Source organism: Callorhinchus milii, unplaced genomic scaffold, assembly GCF_018977255.1.
Source record: "Callorhinchus milii isolate IMCB2004 unplaced genomic scaffold, IMCB_Cmil_1.0 Scaffold1, whole genome shotgun sequence".
NCBI classification, from domain to species: domain Eukaryota; kingdom Metazoa; phylum Chordata; class Chondrichthyes; order Chimaeriformes; family Callorhinchidae; genus Callorhinchus; species Callorhinchus milii.
This window is the reverse complement of record NW_024704742.1, coordinates 94029120-94046626: the sequence shown is the minus strand read 5'-3', so window position 1 is coordinate 94046626 and position 17507 is coordinate 94029120. Positions and strand designations below refer to the sequence as shown.

The following is a 17507-nucleotide window of genomic DNA, read 5'->3' as shown; positions in this document are numbered from 1 at the left end:
TGCGGGATCCCCACCAGTAAATGATCTTCTTGTTGACTTTGGTTGGATGGTTTATAGTAAAACATCAAAAGCCAGAGCAGCATCTCAGTGATTTCATCCTCTCTTCTCATCAGCTCCTGTCCTGCAATATTCACCCAGTCTCCAAAATGGGCCAGCAGAAACCAATTCTGGAACAGATTTTCGGCTTTTCTGTTAAAAAAAATGAAACGTTAACATAAAAATAAAGAAAAAAATATTATTTCTTCTTCTTGACATGAGGTCAAAAACAACCTTTTACATCCGTGACTCCAAATATAGCTTTTGGTGTTTTTTTCGTTTGACTGTTACCAGCCTCGGGCAAGTATGAAGTTCACTGGACAGCTGTTCTTGTCTGGTGTTGCTGCTATCATCATCGTCCAGGAATCCTGCAGCTCATCATTAATTCTCTAGTATCGAGCGAAGCCTTATGCAGCTGTTTGTGTGAGCAAATGTGCTCATAACAGTCAGCGGATGGTTTAATCTGTTATTACAGTCTGTTCCCACAAGAAAATGCTTGTAAAAACTGAATTGGTGCACCTAGTCAAGTCTGTAAATAATTGCTATCACGCACTGAGAGTCTCAATAGGGCCCGCACGAAAAACATTCATTCCACAAATATGTGAAAGATTTAATGCTGTGAGTGTTGCCAACCCAGGAAGCCAATTCATTTCAGCAGTGTTCAGTCCCTGCATTCTTACTGTCAAAAGCTGGCCAGTGTTGGCATTGTAGTTCAACCTCCAATGACAATGAGCAACAACAACAACAAATTACATTTGTATAGCGCCTTTCACGTCAGGAGGACATCCCAAGGCGCTGGAGCAGGTTTAACCCAAGCTCACTGTGTCCAAGCTGATATTGTGCGTGTCCAATCTCTCCCCCCCGCCCCCCCACCATGTAAAGTAGGATGAATCAGGCACAAAGAAATGTGAGAAACGTATTTATATAAATGAAAGTTAAATGGAGTATTTCAGGTACAATTAATGTGAAAGAAAATTTAAAAATACGTTTAGAATAGAGCAGAATAGAATACGATGAAAGTGAAGAATATAAAGTGTTTTTCTATTTTTAAACAAAATATAACTACAAACAAAATATAACTACATTTTTATGACTAAAGCTGAAGTCAAAGTTAAAATAAATATGCCTGAATGAAAGTTTTCCTTGGCACGGTAAAGGGTTAAGAATTACAAGCATTCCAAAAGATGGACTGACATGTAACTGCATTTTTGCAGGAACTCACATGCTTGTGTGAACTTTGCTCCTCACACCAAACAGATTCCTGGCTTCTCTAGCCTTAACTAATCATTTTTGTTGCAAACACCTGACTAAATAACTGTTTCAATGAGACAACACTTTGTGACACATTAAAACAAACCTTCCTTTGTGCCATCAGCTTTGAAGATTTAAAGCATTAAAATATTTTTACCTGAAAATAACCTGGTGCAAAAAGGACTGATCTGTCACACTGTGGTACAAAGAGCACATATTGTATTCACCAACTAAACCCCACCCTCTGAAAAAACGGTTGGTGATATCTTAGATTAACTTAATAGTAACTACCCCTTTTTTTCTTTTTACACACCATTTTTCTCCGATTATCTCCTGAAAACTTTCATTCTTTCTGAAGTGCAGCTCCACGGAGCAGCATCTCATTCAAATAGCTGTCTCTGCATGCATGCCCAGAATGTTTGAGGAGGCAATTCGGCTGACGAGATACAATAACAACCTGCACTCTATAGCACCTTTCACTCAGAAGGAATGTCTCTAAACATTTCAAAGATGATAAGGTGCACAAAGCATGGAGGATAGGAAGGAGAATGTAAGGGTATTGAGAGCAGCCTTTACATTTTTAAACAAAATATAACTACAAACAACTCAATTTTATTGACTAAAGTTGAAGTCCATGTTAAAATCAATGTATATGAATGAAAGAGAAAGGTTTGAATGCACGGAGACAAGAGCAAGGTGAGAGCAGAGAGCATAGTGTTCGAGGCCTGACCACCGTTCGTAGGACAAAGGGAGTGAGGAATGAGCAGGAGACCTGAATTGGAAGACATTGGAAGAATTGGGAGGGAAAATAGGACTGAAAAATATGGTATAGACAGGGAGGGGCAAGACCATAAAAGGATTTGAGGGGAAGCATCACATTCTCTGCTAGTGAAATCATTTGTTAATACAATAACCTTATAGCATAAAAGTCACAAAATATGTTTTTGAGCAAATTATTGATGTTTGCCAAATGTAATAAGATAGATGTAGCCTTTAAATGTTACATTTCTTATTTTAAAACTCAACATACTTCTTAAAATTTACCGAATGTTCTGAGCTTAGTTATCTTGTTTTGGTGTACAATATACAGGATATAATGGCTGCTGAACCTCCCAACAGGCCATTTGTCGATTATCACATCCACAATAATGTAGACTCAATAAGTACAGGTTAAAAGGGTCAAATTATAGGATGTGATGAAATTTCACAGCAGTTTTCCAAGTTAAAGTAATTTACTTTTTCTTTCAGAAAAATCCAAAATGTTTACATTAAGGTTTCAAATCACAGCCTGGTGTAGTTCACATGTCACATGAGATGTGATCATTAGGAAATTGATTTTTTAAATGAAATAAACACAGCCTGTAACCATCAGTGTATTAGCAAGTTCTTATTACATTACAGATAACTGCTGAAACATGACAAATGTTCTTAGGGAACAAAGGTTCACATTGTGCCTAATATAAACAAGTGGAAATAAGATCCATTATTAGATATCTCTGAGAACCCTCACTCAGCCATAGTTTCTAGCAAAGGGTGAACACTCACCTTGTCACCTCTGCCTCTTGCACATTTCTCTTCAAAATCTGAACTATATTGCTAAGGTGCTTGGACCAAACAGCAGATGGGATGTCTGCAGAAAGTATTTTAAAAATGGACAAAACAGAGACATATTTAGAAAACAATTCAACAAAGCATTTTCTTATTCAATTATACTTAAATATTAATTCTTAATTCTATAATTTATATCCCCTGATCTCCCCTCTCTCTTGTCCTCTTGTGTATTCTCTGGCTAAGGGAGGTAACTAATCTTCACACAATGCACTTCCACAAAAATATTGGGCTTGTATAACTGCAACAAGGAATTACTCAATTCTTTCATTTACCCCATGAGGCAAAATATTCGATCTCCAATTGCTGCCTCCCATGGTCAAATGCAAACATAGATTAACCTACACATTTCTAAGACAACCACCTCATCGATCCAAAAAAGCCTTACATGTTGAAAAGCTTTTCATACTGTGCCGAAGACTCTCAACTCATTGTGCAATGTCGCTTTTCATGGCATGCCTGTCAGCCAATATGGGGAGCGCAACTTTAAAAGGAGAACATATACAATACAATATGCCAAACTGCACATGTATTAAAACACTGTCGCCCAATTTTATTGTATGTCGGTCTGGTCTCCTCTCTGACCCTGTTCAATGTTTCTTGTCCAAGCCACCAGTCTAGCACTTAAGTGTATTTAATCCCTCACACGTCCACCCCCTCCCACCTTCCCTGACAGCACAGACACTGAGACTTCCAAAAGCATTTCTCATGCAAACAAATCAAAAGTTTTCATTTGGCGTATGGCTGTTCAAAGGTCAGCCCTTCAATTGCCCTTCAATCAGTGAATCTGATCCTCTATAAAGACTTTTTTTTGCAAATTGTTATCTTTGCAATAACTTATTAACTTATTTTGCAATAACTGGAGATTAAATGCATCAAAATAGTGGATATTTTCATTAACAGAACATTATTTTTGGTTCAATACAACAATACCCAGATGATGCTGAACTTTTCCCGTCTCCCAACCTGTGATAATTCGCTATCATCAAAGTGATCTACAACAACAACAACAAGATTGCATTTATAGAGCACCTTTCACATCGGGAGGACGTCCCAAGGCGCTGGACAGTTGGGTCGGGACCCGAGCATTGGGGGGAAATGGTCAGGGTGAGGGAAGGGAGGGAGCGAGGAGGGGGTAGAGAGTTGAGAGGGGAGCTGAAGGCACGGTTGAAGAGAAAGGTCTTGAGACCAGCCTTGAAAGAGGAAAGGGAGGAAGCGGCGAAGGCACTGGGGGATGGAGTTCCAGAGCCTGGGGGCTGAGAGGCTGAAGGCCCGACCACCGATGGTAGGGCGGTTGGGGCGGGGGATGTGGAGCAGACTGGAGCCAGAGGAACAGAGGGTACGGGCAGGTAGGTAGGGGGATAGTAGGTTGGAGAGGTAGGAGGGAGCAAGGCCGTGAATGGCCTTGTAGGTGAGGATGAGGATCTTGAATTCGAACCTCTGGGGGATGGGGAGCCAGTGGAGGTGAGCGAGGGTGGGAGTGATGTGGTCCTGGTGCGGGACAGTACACGAGCTGCAGAGTTCTGAATGACCTGCAGCTTGTGGAGGGAGGTGGTGGGAAGGCCGGCGAGGAGAGAGTTCCCATAGTCCAGCCTTGAGGTGATAAAGGCGTGAACCAGGGTTTCAGCAGCGTGTGGGGTGAGGTAGTGCCGTCGTCTGCCGATGTTCCGGAGGTGGTGGAAGGTGGTGCCAGTTGTGGCGCGGACGTGGGGAAGAAAGGACAGCTCAGGGTCGAACAGAACGCCGAGGTTCCTGACTGGTTTTGAGAGGTGGAGAGTGCAGCCTTGGATGTTGATGCTGTCAGCGCCTGAGGTGCGGAGGCGCTGACATGAGCCAATCAGGAGGGCCTCAGTTTTGCGCACATTGAGCTGAAGAAAGTTTTCTCTCGTTCAGGACTCGATCTAAGCACTGGAGCTGATACCGGGTATTATATAGGGATGTGCAGGGTCAGAAAACATAATTTAAAAAAATACTACACTTCTCTCTCGTGTGCCTTCAATTAATTTGTTTGCCAAATAGTTATTCCTCTTGAATATGCTGACCTGATGTACCAACTTACATCCCAGTACACTCTATTCCACATATTCTCTGGGTAAAGTAGTTCAATCAAAACTGTTCACCTTCGCTCTTGTGAGCTTGAACCATTACTCCTATTGCAGCAGCGTTTGTGACTATGTTAAACATATTCTGCAGCACCAGTTTATCTGTGACATTCAGGATCCTCAATATGTAAATGAAACCTCCCAACAGCTCTCCCTTCTGTAGTGTAGTTCCTCACTATAACTGGTGTGCCTAATCAGTTATCAATTTGGTTGACTTTTGCTGCAGCCTCGAATGCCAATTTATTTTTTTAATTTGCATTTTTNGTACATAAGAACATAAGAAGACCAAGGCCCATATTTGCCTTCAGTTTGCCTTCCATCCTGGCAGTCGCATGCACATGTCATGTCCCAAACTATTTTCTGTATCCCACGATATTATTTCTGAAAATAAATCTATCTAATTTGCTTTTGAAAGAATCAGCACTTTCTGCTTCCACCATCTCCTTGGGAGTCTGTTCCATACATTTAATTTAATTTTTTAAAAAAACTAATTTTAATTGGAACCTTTTTGAAAAAAAACCCGACTTTTTTTTCACATGTAATTTAAAGTGTTTGCACAATATGCATATGCTGGAAGGAGGGAGTGATAAAATAGTTTGCACAGTGCAAGAATTGTAGTATGCCTGTGCAATGTACAAATTGCTGTAGAGTTTCAAACAAAAAAAACTAGGACTAGGACAGACTCTGATGATTTACACACTGAAGGAAATACAGCCTGAAGCCAAGACAAAGGGATTATAAGAACAAGTTCTGAATAGTGTAATTTATCTGATAGCAATAAATAAAATCAACCATTCAGCTAAATGTACCATCAAACCATAGATCACTGTCTCCGTTTCAATGTACTATAATCGTTTCCTTTATTTTCGTTTAAATGCCCTCCTTTTGTTTAGCTTGATTACTATCGATTTGGGACACTTCAGAGGAATAGACAGTGAAGAAAGTAATTTAGCCACAAATTAACACAGATAGATATAGCAGAGCAATTGTTTCACTGAGCCTTACAGAAATAAATTTAACATGGAGCTGGAGTGAGAGGAGGGAGGCAGAGGAAGATATAATTTGTCTTGCTTGCACACAGGCAGTTTTTAGGTCTATCCAGTTTTCTTCACATAAACGCTATCTGAGCTTCACTTGTCTCAGGAAATCATGACGCCATGATTTATCTGTCACCTCACGCATCTTGCATTGAAAGGAAGTATTGTTTGGCTGATGTGCAGACAGTACTAGCTTTCTATTTGCCAATCTACGCAGTTAGAACTGAGGTCAGGTAACATGTCTTCACAGAGTTGTGAAGATCTGGAGTGCTCTGCCCCAGAAAGACAAAGAAGCAGAATCAATAGGGATGGATGTGCATCTTTGTGCTACAATCGGTGGCCAACCCTTGTTCCTATGCCCCTAATCTTTGAAACTCCCTTCCTCTGCCATTCCATCTCTCCCAATGTCTTTCTTTCTTAAATCCTGCTTCAAATCCGACTTCTTCAAACTACCTATGAACACTTCCCCCTCCTCCTTGCTCGATGTCCACCCTATCCTTGTACAGCACTCCGAGATGCTACCCTATGTAACGGGTGCTATACAAATCTACTGTTGCTCTTGATTAAAAGATTTTCCAAAATCTAGCAAACTAGTGGAATAGACTTGTTGAGCTAAATGGCCTCCTCCTGTTTTTTTCCTATTTTAGTTTCTAAGACAGTTACTTGTGTCATTTGGAAATGAGACTTTAGGTTCTATGATCTTTGCGTATGTTTTGCACCCATTTTACACGATGAACTGGGACTGAAATGCAGATATACGTTATAGGAGAGTATAAACTATATGCAATAGCCTTTACATTTAATGTGCATTTGTTCCTTGATATCAGATGCATCTAAAATCAGAGCACATGGAATTGTTCTCCATAGAACACTGTGACGACACATGGAACAATATTAAAAAGGTAAGTTAATCAGCCCAGCCCACAAACAATGCAGGATTATAGCGTGACAAAGGCCCAGCTAAGGAGCAGGAATTCTGCTGCAATCATAATGCAATTAATTTATGAGATTGGGATCAGATCAGAAAAGTAGATAATAAAAATTTAAGTGGAGAAGAAGACCATTCAGCCCATCGGGCCCACACTGGCTCTCAGAAAGCTGTCCTTTCAATCCCACTGTGCTGTTCTATCCTTGTACCCCTCCAAGTGCTTTTCTTTCATATACCTGTCTACTTCCCTCTTCAAATTCACAATGGACTCTACGTCTACCACCTTACTTGGCAGGGCAATCTACATCCCAACTCCTGAATGGCAATAAAAGCATTCGGAACAGGAATCAGCATTGTTAAAAATTTACTGCGAGCCAATATTGAGAGGCTTCATACTAAAGTACGAAGTTTCAAAGGAACCCAAATCAATTTTATCTAGAGGAATTCCCTGAGTGTATGCTCCAATATAAGAATGGGCCAAGCACTGCCAGAAAAAGTCAGGAAAAGATGGATAATTTTGATGACTTTGCACAAAGAATATCATATAATAGAGGTGATTAGTGATTTGATAGGAGAAATTTAAGATAATAGAGGTGTTTAGGGTAATGAAAGGGTTTGAAAGAATTACGAAAAGCCTTTTCTGCCTGTAGGGGATTCCAGGACAGGATTGGGACTCAGCGTGTAAAACCAACACACACTTAGAATCATAGAAATGTATAGCACAGAAAGAGTCCATTTGGTCCTCAGGTCTGCATCAGCGCACGGAGAAATCACACTACTCTGCCCTACCCCCATACTCCTTCAACCGTTATCTTTTATATAGTTGTCTGCTTTCGACAACACATTGCCTTAGATAGTGCCTTTCACATGGGGAAGGCGTCCCAAGTGCTGGACGTCGAGCGTTTCAACTGAGGTGGCGGCTGAATTTGGAATTTGAATTTGGAATTTGGAAGGGGTGGGGGCCAAGGGGGGAGGATGACCGAAGATACAGTCAAAGAGAAAGATCTTGAGATGGACCTTGAGATGGAGATGAAGGCACTCTGGGAAGGAGTTTGAGTCCAATTGCCAGTGGTGATGCAGGCAGGGCCGGGGTCATGAAGCAGGCCAGTGCCAATCGAGCAGATGGAACAGGCGTCCGGGTTGGTAGGGTTAAAGAAGGGTGCAGAGGTAGGGTGGGGCAAGATGGTGGAGGATTTTGAAATGATGATGAGAATCTTGAACTCAGTTCTCTGGGGGATGGGGAGCCTGTGACTGTGTCATTTGTGGGGCGAACACAGCAGCCAATTTGCACATAGCAATGACAGCAATGAAGTGAGTGACCAATTTCACTGGGAGAGGATTGTTTGTCAGGACATCAGGAGAAAATCCCTTCTCTTTTCAAACAGTGCCAAGGGATTTTTAACATCTACCTGAAACAGACAGACAGGATCTCAGTTTAAAGTCTCATTTGAAAGATGGCATCTCCAACAAAGCAATACACCCCAAAGCATCGGAGTATCAGCTTAGACTACATAAATTCCAAGTCCCAACTGGAATAAGGACACAAAGGGATTTATAGGTGAAGGTGAGGACCTTGAAATTAATCCGCTGGGAGACAGGGAGGCAGTGGAGCCTGAAGAGGACTAGCCTGACGCGCATGTGGAGTTTGATATGGGTGAACTTGTGGGCAGAGTATGGAGGAGTGTTGTAACAGCTGGAATGTTTGGATGGTGGAAGTAACAACTGTGAATCAAAGAAAAACATGGAGATAAAGTACAATTTGTTGGCTATGAACCCTGGGACCTGATCACAAAACCAAGGGTGCCATTGCCGGATCCGTTCTTAGCACATAGATAAATTCCAAGTATCCGAAAAGTACAGCAACATAATTCCAAGAACCATCTAGTAACTGCAGGAATGTGCACTCATGTGTTATATACGTACACTTAGACAGTTCACAGAACTTCCACCTTCACAGATTTCTGGACCCACACCTGAATAATATTCTGAATGCATGCAATACATTCTCAATCCTTTTGAGATTGCGTACTGAATCACAATCACAGTCATTTCAATGCCATCTCACAAAACGTAACCTTATAAGGAAAGGGTATCAGTGTCGATGCAAATACCCATGAATCATATTTTAAGAGTGTACTTATAGCAACAGGGCTTGTTAGACATGTTATTATGTTGAGGGACATCTGAATGTTAGGAGGAGCATGACGTGGAAGAAAGGAAAACTATTTTCTGATATATAAACATACAAAGCAAACACTGAGAATAAAGTAATACCAATCATTCGATGCATTACTGCTCAAATATGTCACATCTAAATAAGGAATACCCGTCATCCGTCACATTTAAAATACAGTCATACAACGAAATAAAGGAAATTATTACACTATCCTCATAAATGGCATTGATGAAATCCCAGCTAAATATAAATTTTAAACAACTTTCTTTTAATGTGCCCCATGCATTGAATGAAGAGATAGACTGCGGATGTCTTAATAATATAAACCTGGATCTTACTACAATATTATTTCGCCCACAAAATACAGTCAATTCACTTTACAATATATTCGTGAAGCGCTCTGAGTCATCTCAATGATGTGATAAGGCACTATATCAAATGTAAGGATTATTATTAGTATATATGGGAGAGAAGAGTAATGGTCACTTTACAGCGAATGTGCAAGCATTTGCAATTGGTATGCTGTACTCTTACCAGCATACTCGCTGTCCTGGTTGACTGAAACTCTATTTGCAGACTGATTACAATTTAGCAACCTCAGATTTTTCAGACAAACTACAAAATGCAGAAGAATCATCTTCATCTTTTTTACAAAAAAAACTACACCGTGTAGCAGATCTATGTTTATGAACTCACAACGCGAGAGGTGATCCACTATTCCTGCCATGAGCTCTGCATTTCTAGCGGTGAGAAAGATACACCGTTCTCCTTTCGAGCAATTTCACTCATTAAATGGTGCTGGGTAATGGAACATTTCTCTGTACTGCGCCCAGTGTATAGTATTCAGTGGCCCGGCTAAGAGAATGACATGGGTTAACATTTCTAGGTATAGTGTAGTATGGGGTAATTAAACCAAAGATTGAGAACAGAGCTCTCCCATTTTGCCCCAATACACCTTAAACTCAATACCAGCACACCCTTATGCCTCAACCACCTCCCTACTTGCATCATATGCATCATGAGTCTGTGTAACCATGATACCATTCTGAACACATTTTGCACTTCACAACGTAATCGTAAATGTGGGATTTCACTGATGCAAGTAATCTGTGGGGTTTTAGCGATTGTCATTTTTTTTACGTAAAAACAAATTTATTTAGTTGTTTCTCGTTACCTAAAATAGTGAAACAGTTCTTCTGCTTTTCATGGTTTCTCTTCCCCCCCTCACCTCCCTCTACAACCCCTGGAAATCTTTATTTACACAAGAGAGGTTGGAATGTGAGTTTCTCTGTTACAAACTATTGTTGAGGCAAAGTCCATCAATTATTTTAAAAAGGAAATAAATAAGGTATTTGACAAGAAAAAGAATGTGAAATGGCCATGGCAGCAAATAGGAGACCGAGATTAGATTGGGTGATGTGCCGTGAAACACCAGCTCAGACTTGAAGGGCCGAATGGCTGTATTGTGCCACTCAGTCTTGTCTAGATGCCAAGGGGAATTACTTCTCCACATGGAGAGTGAGGATCAAACTGAAAGCATCACCTCCACCTCCTTTAGCCATTCCGGTTAGACCTGGCAAATGTCTAAGGGAAAATCATCTCCCATTCCAAGAACGCTATGCGGGGAGAGAGAGAGAGAGAAAAAGAGAAGTAAGAACCTAAGAATGGAATAAATAAAACAATAACTGGAGAGCGAAGCAAAAATATTTCAGGATAAAAATGCCTATGTTTTATTTGTTCTCTCGTCCTTTTTCTAACCATATAATTATGTTGTCCTGTACCTAGCTGTGTAATCTCAATAACTTTGAAAGGTTTCAATTGGCCTACTTTTGCATTTTACATTCCATATAGGCCCATAAAATCTCAGTAAAATGGTTCAAAAACTCACCTCCTGCTTTTCTATTTGCTCCTCAAATAAAACAGACATAGTTTGTTATCCCTCTAAACTTTAAAACCAGTCTTAAGATTTAACTCTTCGACCCCACTTTTGATCACCTTTCCCCCACCCCACTCCCCCCAGCATTCTCCCAAGTACTCAGCCAACCATTAGAAGCAGTTTGATATGTCCTCCTGACATGAAAGGTGCTATATAAATGTAAATTGTATATTATATAAAAGTAATTGTGAGCACAAGAATAATTCACCTATCATAAATGCTAAAAAAGAAGCAATAAACTTGATACAGTTAACGCTAATTATTTGGAGTGGGAAAAAAAATCAGATTGCAAAATGTGTGCAGTAGATGAATAAGTGGAGGCATTTATATATAAAAAAAACAATAATTTACCTGAAGGATGTCTCGAAAGTGCCATCACAAGGGACTGGTGATTATGTGGAAAGTAGACTTTTAGCGGCATCTTAATCAGAAAATAAAAGAAATTGGATTGAAACAAGAGGAGAATGAGTACCATATGGTTCACAATTAGTTAGATGGCAGAAGTGATTACATAAGTAATAGACTTAGAGTATAGTTTTGTTTGGTTGGTTACAATTTCCATTGATGACCAGAGGACTATCAATTAACACACAGAAAAATCTGCCATCACTTTCTGTAGGTTAAATCAAATAGTGTGTAAAACCTAGTGACTGTATTTGAAGGCAAGTCAACAAATTGATGCACAGCGATGCCCCACACAGCCACAAAGTGAGTGACTGATTCTATCTAGAGGATTGTTGGCCAGGACAATAGGATAAACTCCCTTTTTGTTTCAAATAGTACAACAATAAAATTACATATCAGGGAACCTTTTAGTATTTACTTGAAAAGGCAGCCTGGACTCATGGACTGTACCTCTGACAATATATCATCAGCCTCACTGGACATTGTCAATGAGCTCAAAGTCCTGACATAAGGTTTTAACCCTCAATGTTCTGACCCAGAGGTGAGAGTGCCACCAATTGAGCCAAGCTTTCCCATTTTAAAGACCCAGATCATAATCCGATTAAAGCAAGTTTTTTAAAAAAAATCTTCACAATTTAAGTTTAATCACAAAATCATCCTCATTGCTTTTCTCCCAACCTTCCCCAAAATAGCATGATCAGAAGATCCAGATATCAATGTGAACAATGATTAATACAGAGTAGATATAATGGGTTTCAGATAAGTGTTTCATATTGATCTATACTTTAAGTGAATGCTCATGTACTCTCACACACTAGGCTCCGTGACCCCATCACTCCCACCCTCGCCCGACTCCACTGCTCCCCATCCCCCAGAGGATCGAGTTCAAGATTCTCGTCCTCACCTTTAAGGCCATCCATGGCCTTGCCCCCTCCTACCTCTCTGACCTGCTGACTCCCTACCAACCTGCCCGCTCCCTCCGTTCATCAGGCTCCGGCCTACTCCATGTCTCCCACCCCACCGCCCTACCATCGGTGTCCAGACTTTCAGCCTCTCTGCCCCCACACTCTGGAACTCCATCCTCCGGTCCGTTCGCCTCGCTTCCTCCCTTGCCTCCTTCAAGGTCGGTCTCAAGACTTCTCTTCGACTGTGCCTTTGGTCTCCCTCCCAACCTCTCTGCCTTCCCTCACCCCTACACCACCCCTCCCCCATGCTCGGGCCCCGACACCTGACTAGTCAGCGTTTTGAGATGTCCTCCCAACGTGAAAGGAGCTCTGTAAATGTAATTTTGTTGTTGTTGTACTCAGCAAATTTTTAACAGTCCATTTATTGTGTCCAAGTCATGTGCTTTTTGTACCAAAGTACGTTCTTAGATTTTTTCATATTAAAACCCACCACCTAAATAATCTATAAATTCCATCAACCTACCTTACATTTCATTACATGGTGCTACTAACGTTTTTAAGATTATTACTGGAAATAATCCTCTCTGTATCATTTACAAATAGTGGGCCAAAGATCAGACCCCTGCAGAACTCTACTAATCACTGTCCCTTCTTACATGATTATGCTTCCCGCTCCCTCTTTTGCCATCACTTTCTATTGAAAAGCCAATTTTCAATCCAGCCATTAATTCAAATGGCCTTAATCCTCTTTAACCAAGGAATCTTTTCAAATGGCTTTGGGACATCCAAGTAATTTACATCACTGTTTAGTTACTTTTCAAAAGATTCTCATAGATTTGTGTGACAAATGACCTGATGATTCTGAATCCATGGTGAACACTGCTGCAGATTATAGATTTAGAGTAATCCTACATACAGAGTAGATATAATGGGTTTCAGATCCTACATAATGCTCCAGCACCCAACTATACATGTTGGACTGGACAATCCTTTGGAATACATATATAGACATGAGGCAAGTGCAGAATTGGGTTTGACTGTGCTGCCCTTTCAGTTTAAATGTGTGTTACATGGAGTGGGGAGAAAGAGGGAACAGAATCCACCATGTTCCCATCTCTGATTGATATCCAGTGACCTCCGCTAGAAATAACATGAAGCCTTTGGAGAGGGCAGGATCAGGTGACTAGTTGTGATATACCCACTGAGTTACAAACAGCCATGTGAACACTCCCCATTTATACCAAAGGAAGAGGGTGTTATCTAATTATCTCACAAAGTGGCAGGCATTATGTACATCGCTGGCTACATATTTTACCTTAATCTACTGCTTCATTTTAAGCTAATAAACAAATGTATAGTGAAAACTATCTTAAATACATATATCGTGAAGGATAGAAACTACAATCAATCAGAAAAGTTCCTAAAATGTTTTTTNATTCAGAAATAGACCTTGCTGATTTAGAAAACAAAACTAACCTGAATCTGCATTTGTTGTAGAGTTTGAACAAAACAGCGTGTAAATGCTTGTAGAATGGCAATGGCCCTGGGATGTCCATCAGTTTCCAGTAAAATGCTCCTTAACCACAAGAAAAAAAACACACACAAAGAGAATGCAAAGGGAAGCCATCTGGAGTTTAACAGCATGTTGATGTCAAACAACAATTCTGCCTGTGCTCTGTTTTATCTGGTTTTGGTGCATAGTACACAGTAGGACAGAAGTAATAATATTTTGCAGTAGATCATACAGCTGTCTAGCCTTCAAATACGAACATTTTAAATTTAGAGAAAAGAAGGTTTCCTCTCAACACACATCATGCTTTAGGTTTATTAAGCTAAGGTCACAGATCATTCAATGGGATCAAGTTTAAATGGGTTATCAATAGGTGGAATTTGAACGGGTTGCTAATGAAACCATAGAAAATAAAATTTTGGACAAAAGATTTCTCAGTTTGTTTTAAAAACAAAATGCAAACAATCTTTTTTTGCAGAATCAAGGGGTGCTGCTATTTCCTATGGTACATGAAAGTAGCAAACAGCTGTGCAAATGGAAGCTGGTATTGTTCCCATTAAATAATACAGTGCCCAGTACATCATGGTTAAGCATAACGTGCGGCTTAGATTCATACTTATCTCGACATCTGTTCTATCTCTATCATTTCCTGGCTATTTGATTAGACCATTCATCTTTCTAATATTATGTGAATACACAATACCCTCCATAGAAAAGTGGCTTTCAGAACACTTTCATTTCAATCGCAAAGGACAAAGTGTGTACTGTAGTACAAAATGGTATTACACAGTGAAAACGGCGATTTTTGCCCCCCACTGTCAAATGGTTAGCAATACATGGGGAGAAATTCCACTTGGATCTAGATTTACTCCATTTATGTAGCATTTCAGAGCGTCCAAAATTTGGCAAAAATCTTAGGAACATAGGAACAAGAGTAGGCCATTCAACCCTTCAAGCCTGTTCTGCCATTCTATTAGATCACGGATGATCTTTATCTCAACTCCATATTTCTGCCTTTGCCCCACATCCCTTGATACCCTTACCTAATAAAAATCTATCCGCCTCAGTCTGGATTCAGTCTAATGTTGAAGCCAGTTTTTTGTAATAATCCTTAATAATAATCCTTGCATTTGATATTGTACCTCATCACGTTATCGATACATCTCAATGCGCTTCACTTCAATGTACTGTAGTGATGTGACCGTGTTTATTTTGTGAGTGAACACGGCAGCCCATTTAGACTAGATTCTTGTTGGCCAGGACACAGCTAGAAACTCTCTTCTCTTTTCAAATAGTGCCATGGGATCTTTAATGTTTACATAAACAAACAAACGAGACCTTGATTTAAAGTTTCATCCGAGGATGGCACCTCCAATAATGCAGCACTGCACTGGAATGTCACATAGACTATATGAGTTCCAAGTCCCGACAAGAGGCTCGAACCTGCAACCTTCTGACTCCAAAACGAGAGCACTATCAACTGTAAGTTCTTTTAAGAATGCCCCAAAGCAACAATAACGGGTTCTCCAAGTGCTGAATATTGAAAACCTTATATATTTGAAATTGTGCTCAATGGGGAACAAGCAAATTTGGATACAATCCTTTACAATGCATTGCTGCAGATTTAACAGCCTAGAATGCAGCAGTCCTTAAGGGCCATCGAACAGATAGCAGATTCTGCAAAGTGCTAACATTTGTCAGAATTCATCAGCAAAGCTGATTTATAATTAAAATTGGCCAACACATTAAATAATATAATCACATTTTGCAGGCATGAAAAGCTTTGTATTACACCAAATCAATATATGCTCCATTTTGAATAAGACCTTACTGGCGGGATTATTGATTCTACAAATCAATAGCTAGCACAAAAATATAAAAGTTAGAATTCAATCTGATTCAAAGTTGCACCACCTATTTTATCTGAACATGATTTATAAACGAAAGCTTTTTTGTATTTAGGTACATTACACCTTTGATAGAACACTCTATTGAAGCCTACAGTCTTGTGACTTAATGCAGCGTTATTCTGTTAAGCTACAAGCTAACTCTCAAAGTACAAATCCTTTCATTTAAAATGAGAGAAAACAGTTTTCATTCAGTTGATGTCAGCTAGTCATGTCTTGGTCAGTGCAGTGATTAATTTTGTTTTATATGCTGCCAAATTCCGCTGTCAGCCTGCTCAGTTGGTATCACTCTCGCCTCTGAGTCAGAAGGTTGTGAGTTTAAACCTCAAGTCAAGACTTTGAACTCACTGTGTAAGATGACACTCCAATGCAGTGCTAGGGTGTGATGCATCGTCAGAGGTGCAGTCTTTCAGATGAGATTTTAAACAGAAATCTCTGTTCAGGTAGACAAATCCTGTGGCACTTTTTAAAAATAGTTTCTCCCGGTGTCCTGACCAATAATTCCCCAAATGAAATTAGTCATTCACTGGTTGTGGGACACCACCACAATGAACTTTAGAGTCCTGTAGCTCAGTGGTTAGAGCACTCGCTTTGCAAGTGAGAGACCTGAGTTCAATTCCAGGCCGGGCGAAACCTTGGGCAAGTTTCCTTACTCCAGACACCTAATAATAATCCCTCCAAAACCCAAAACAATAATAAATTGGTCATTTTCAATCTACGACTGTTTGTGGGACACTGCTGTGCGCAATTGGCTGCTGCGTTCGCCCACAAATATACAGTCAATTCACTATACAGAATGTTCTGTGAAGCGCTTTGGGACGTCCTCCCGACGTGAAAAGCGCTATATCAAATGCAAGGATTATTATTATTAAATTAGCTGCTGCATTTGCCTACAAATATAGTATACAGTCACTCCACTTCACAGTAAAATCCTGTGAAATACTTTGATAGATCTCAAGGACATGTTAAGGCACTAAATAATAAGAAACCTTAATAACCATAGCTCCTTTCATGTCATTGAGATGGCTCAAAGCTCTTCATGGGATTTTACTGTGATTTTACTGTGAAGTGTAGTGACTGTGTATTCGTGAGCAAACATATCAAATGTAAGGATGATTATAAATAGGTTTGCTGGTCATTTAAAAGCAATATTTAAAAAAAATGCTGGTAAAACATCAGCTGGCTCACTTACAAATGCATCTGCCAAAATCGTCTTAAATGTTAGGAATTAGTGTCCCATTAAAATGTCCACTCCCTGGACAATTTGAATCCTGTTTGAAAACTGAAACCAAATCTGCACTGAGAATGATTGTTGCTATACTGCTGCGCAGTAAGAACTCCAATTCTAAATCAATCATTGAAAAGACTATGATGCAGAAACCTTCACAGAAAATTGGTGCTTGCAACACTCACTTTAATGTTATTTTTAATCTGTTGTTAAAGAAAATGAACTTTGTGCCTAAAATTCCAAATCATAGCCTGCAAGACAATTTACCTTAAAATTTAAGACATGAGCAGAATTAGTTTTAATTAGCATCTTATTTTTTACATAATTCTTAAAAACAACCAGCTAAATGAAGGCTGGATTTATGAATTTTCCATAATTACATTTTAAGACCAAATGGTCTTTTAGGATACATTTGTGGCCTTTTATTTTTTCTTTAACTAAATAGTAACATACTTTATCATAAAGATATGCCTAGTCA

General features: G+C 39.8%; 1 protein-coding gene across 1 annotated transcript in view; it reads right to left on the bottom strand.

Moving 5' to 3' along the window:
* The window catches only part of fancc (FA complementation group C), an 80599-nt gene that overhangs the window by 5569 nt on the left and 57523 nt on the right, over window positions 1–17507 (bottom strand). The window contains exons 9-12 of the mRNA XM_042333363.1: window positions 13861–13960; window positions 11426–11495; window positions 2833–2917; window positions 15–189 (exon numbers count right to left, since the gene is read on the bottom strand). Coding sequence (XP_042189297.1) covers window positions 15–189; window positions 2833–2917; window positions 11426–11495; window positions 13861–13960 — 430 coding nt within the window. The remainder of the gene's footprint in view (window positions 1–14; window positions 190–2832; window positions 2918–11425; window positions 11496–13860; window positions 13961–17507) is intronic.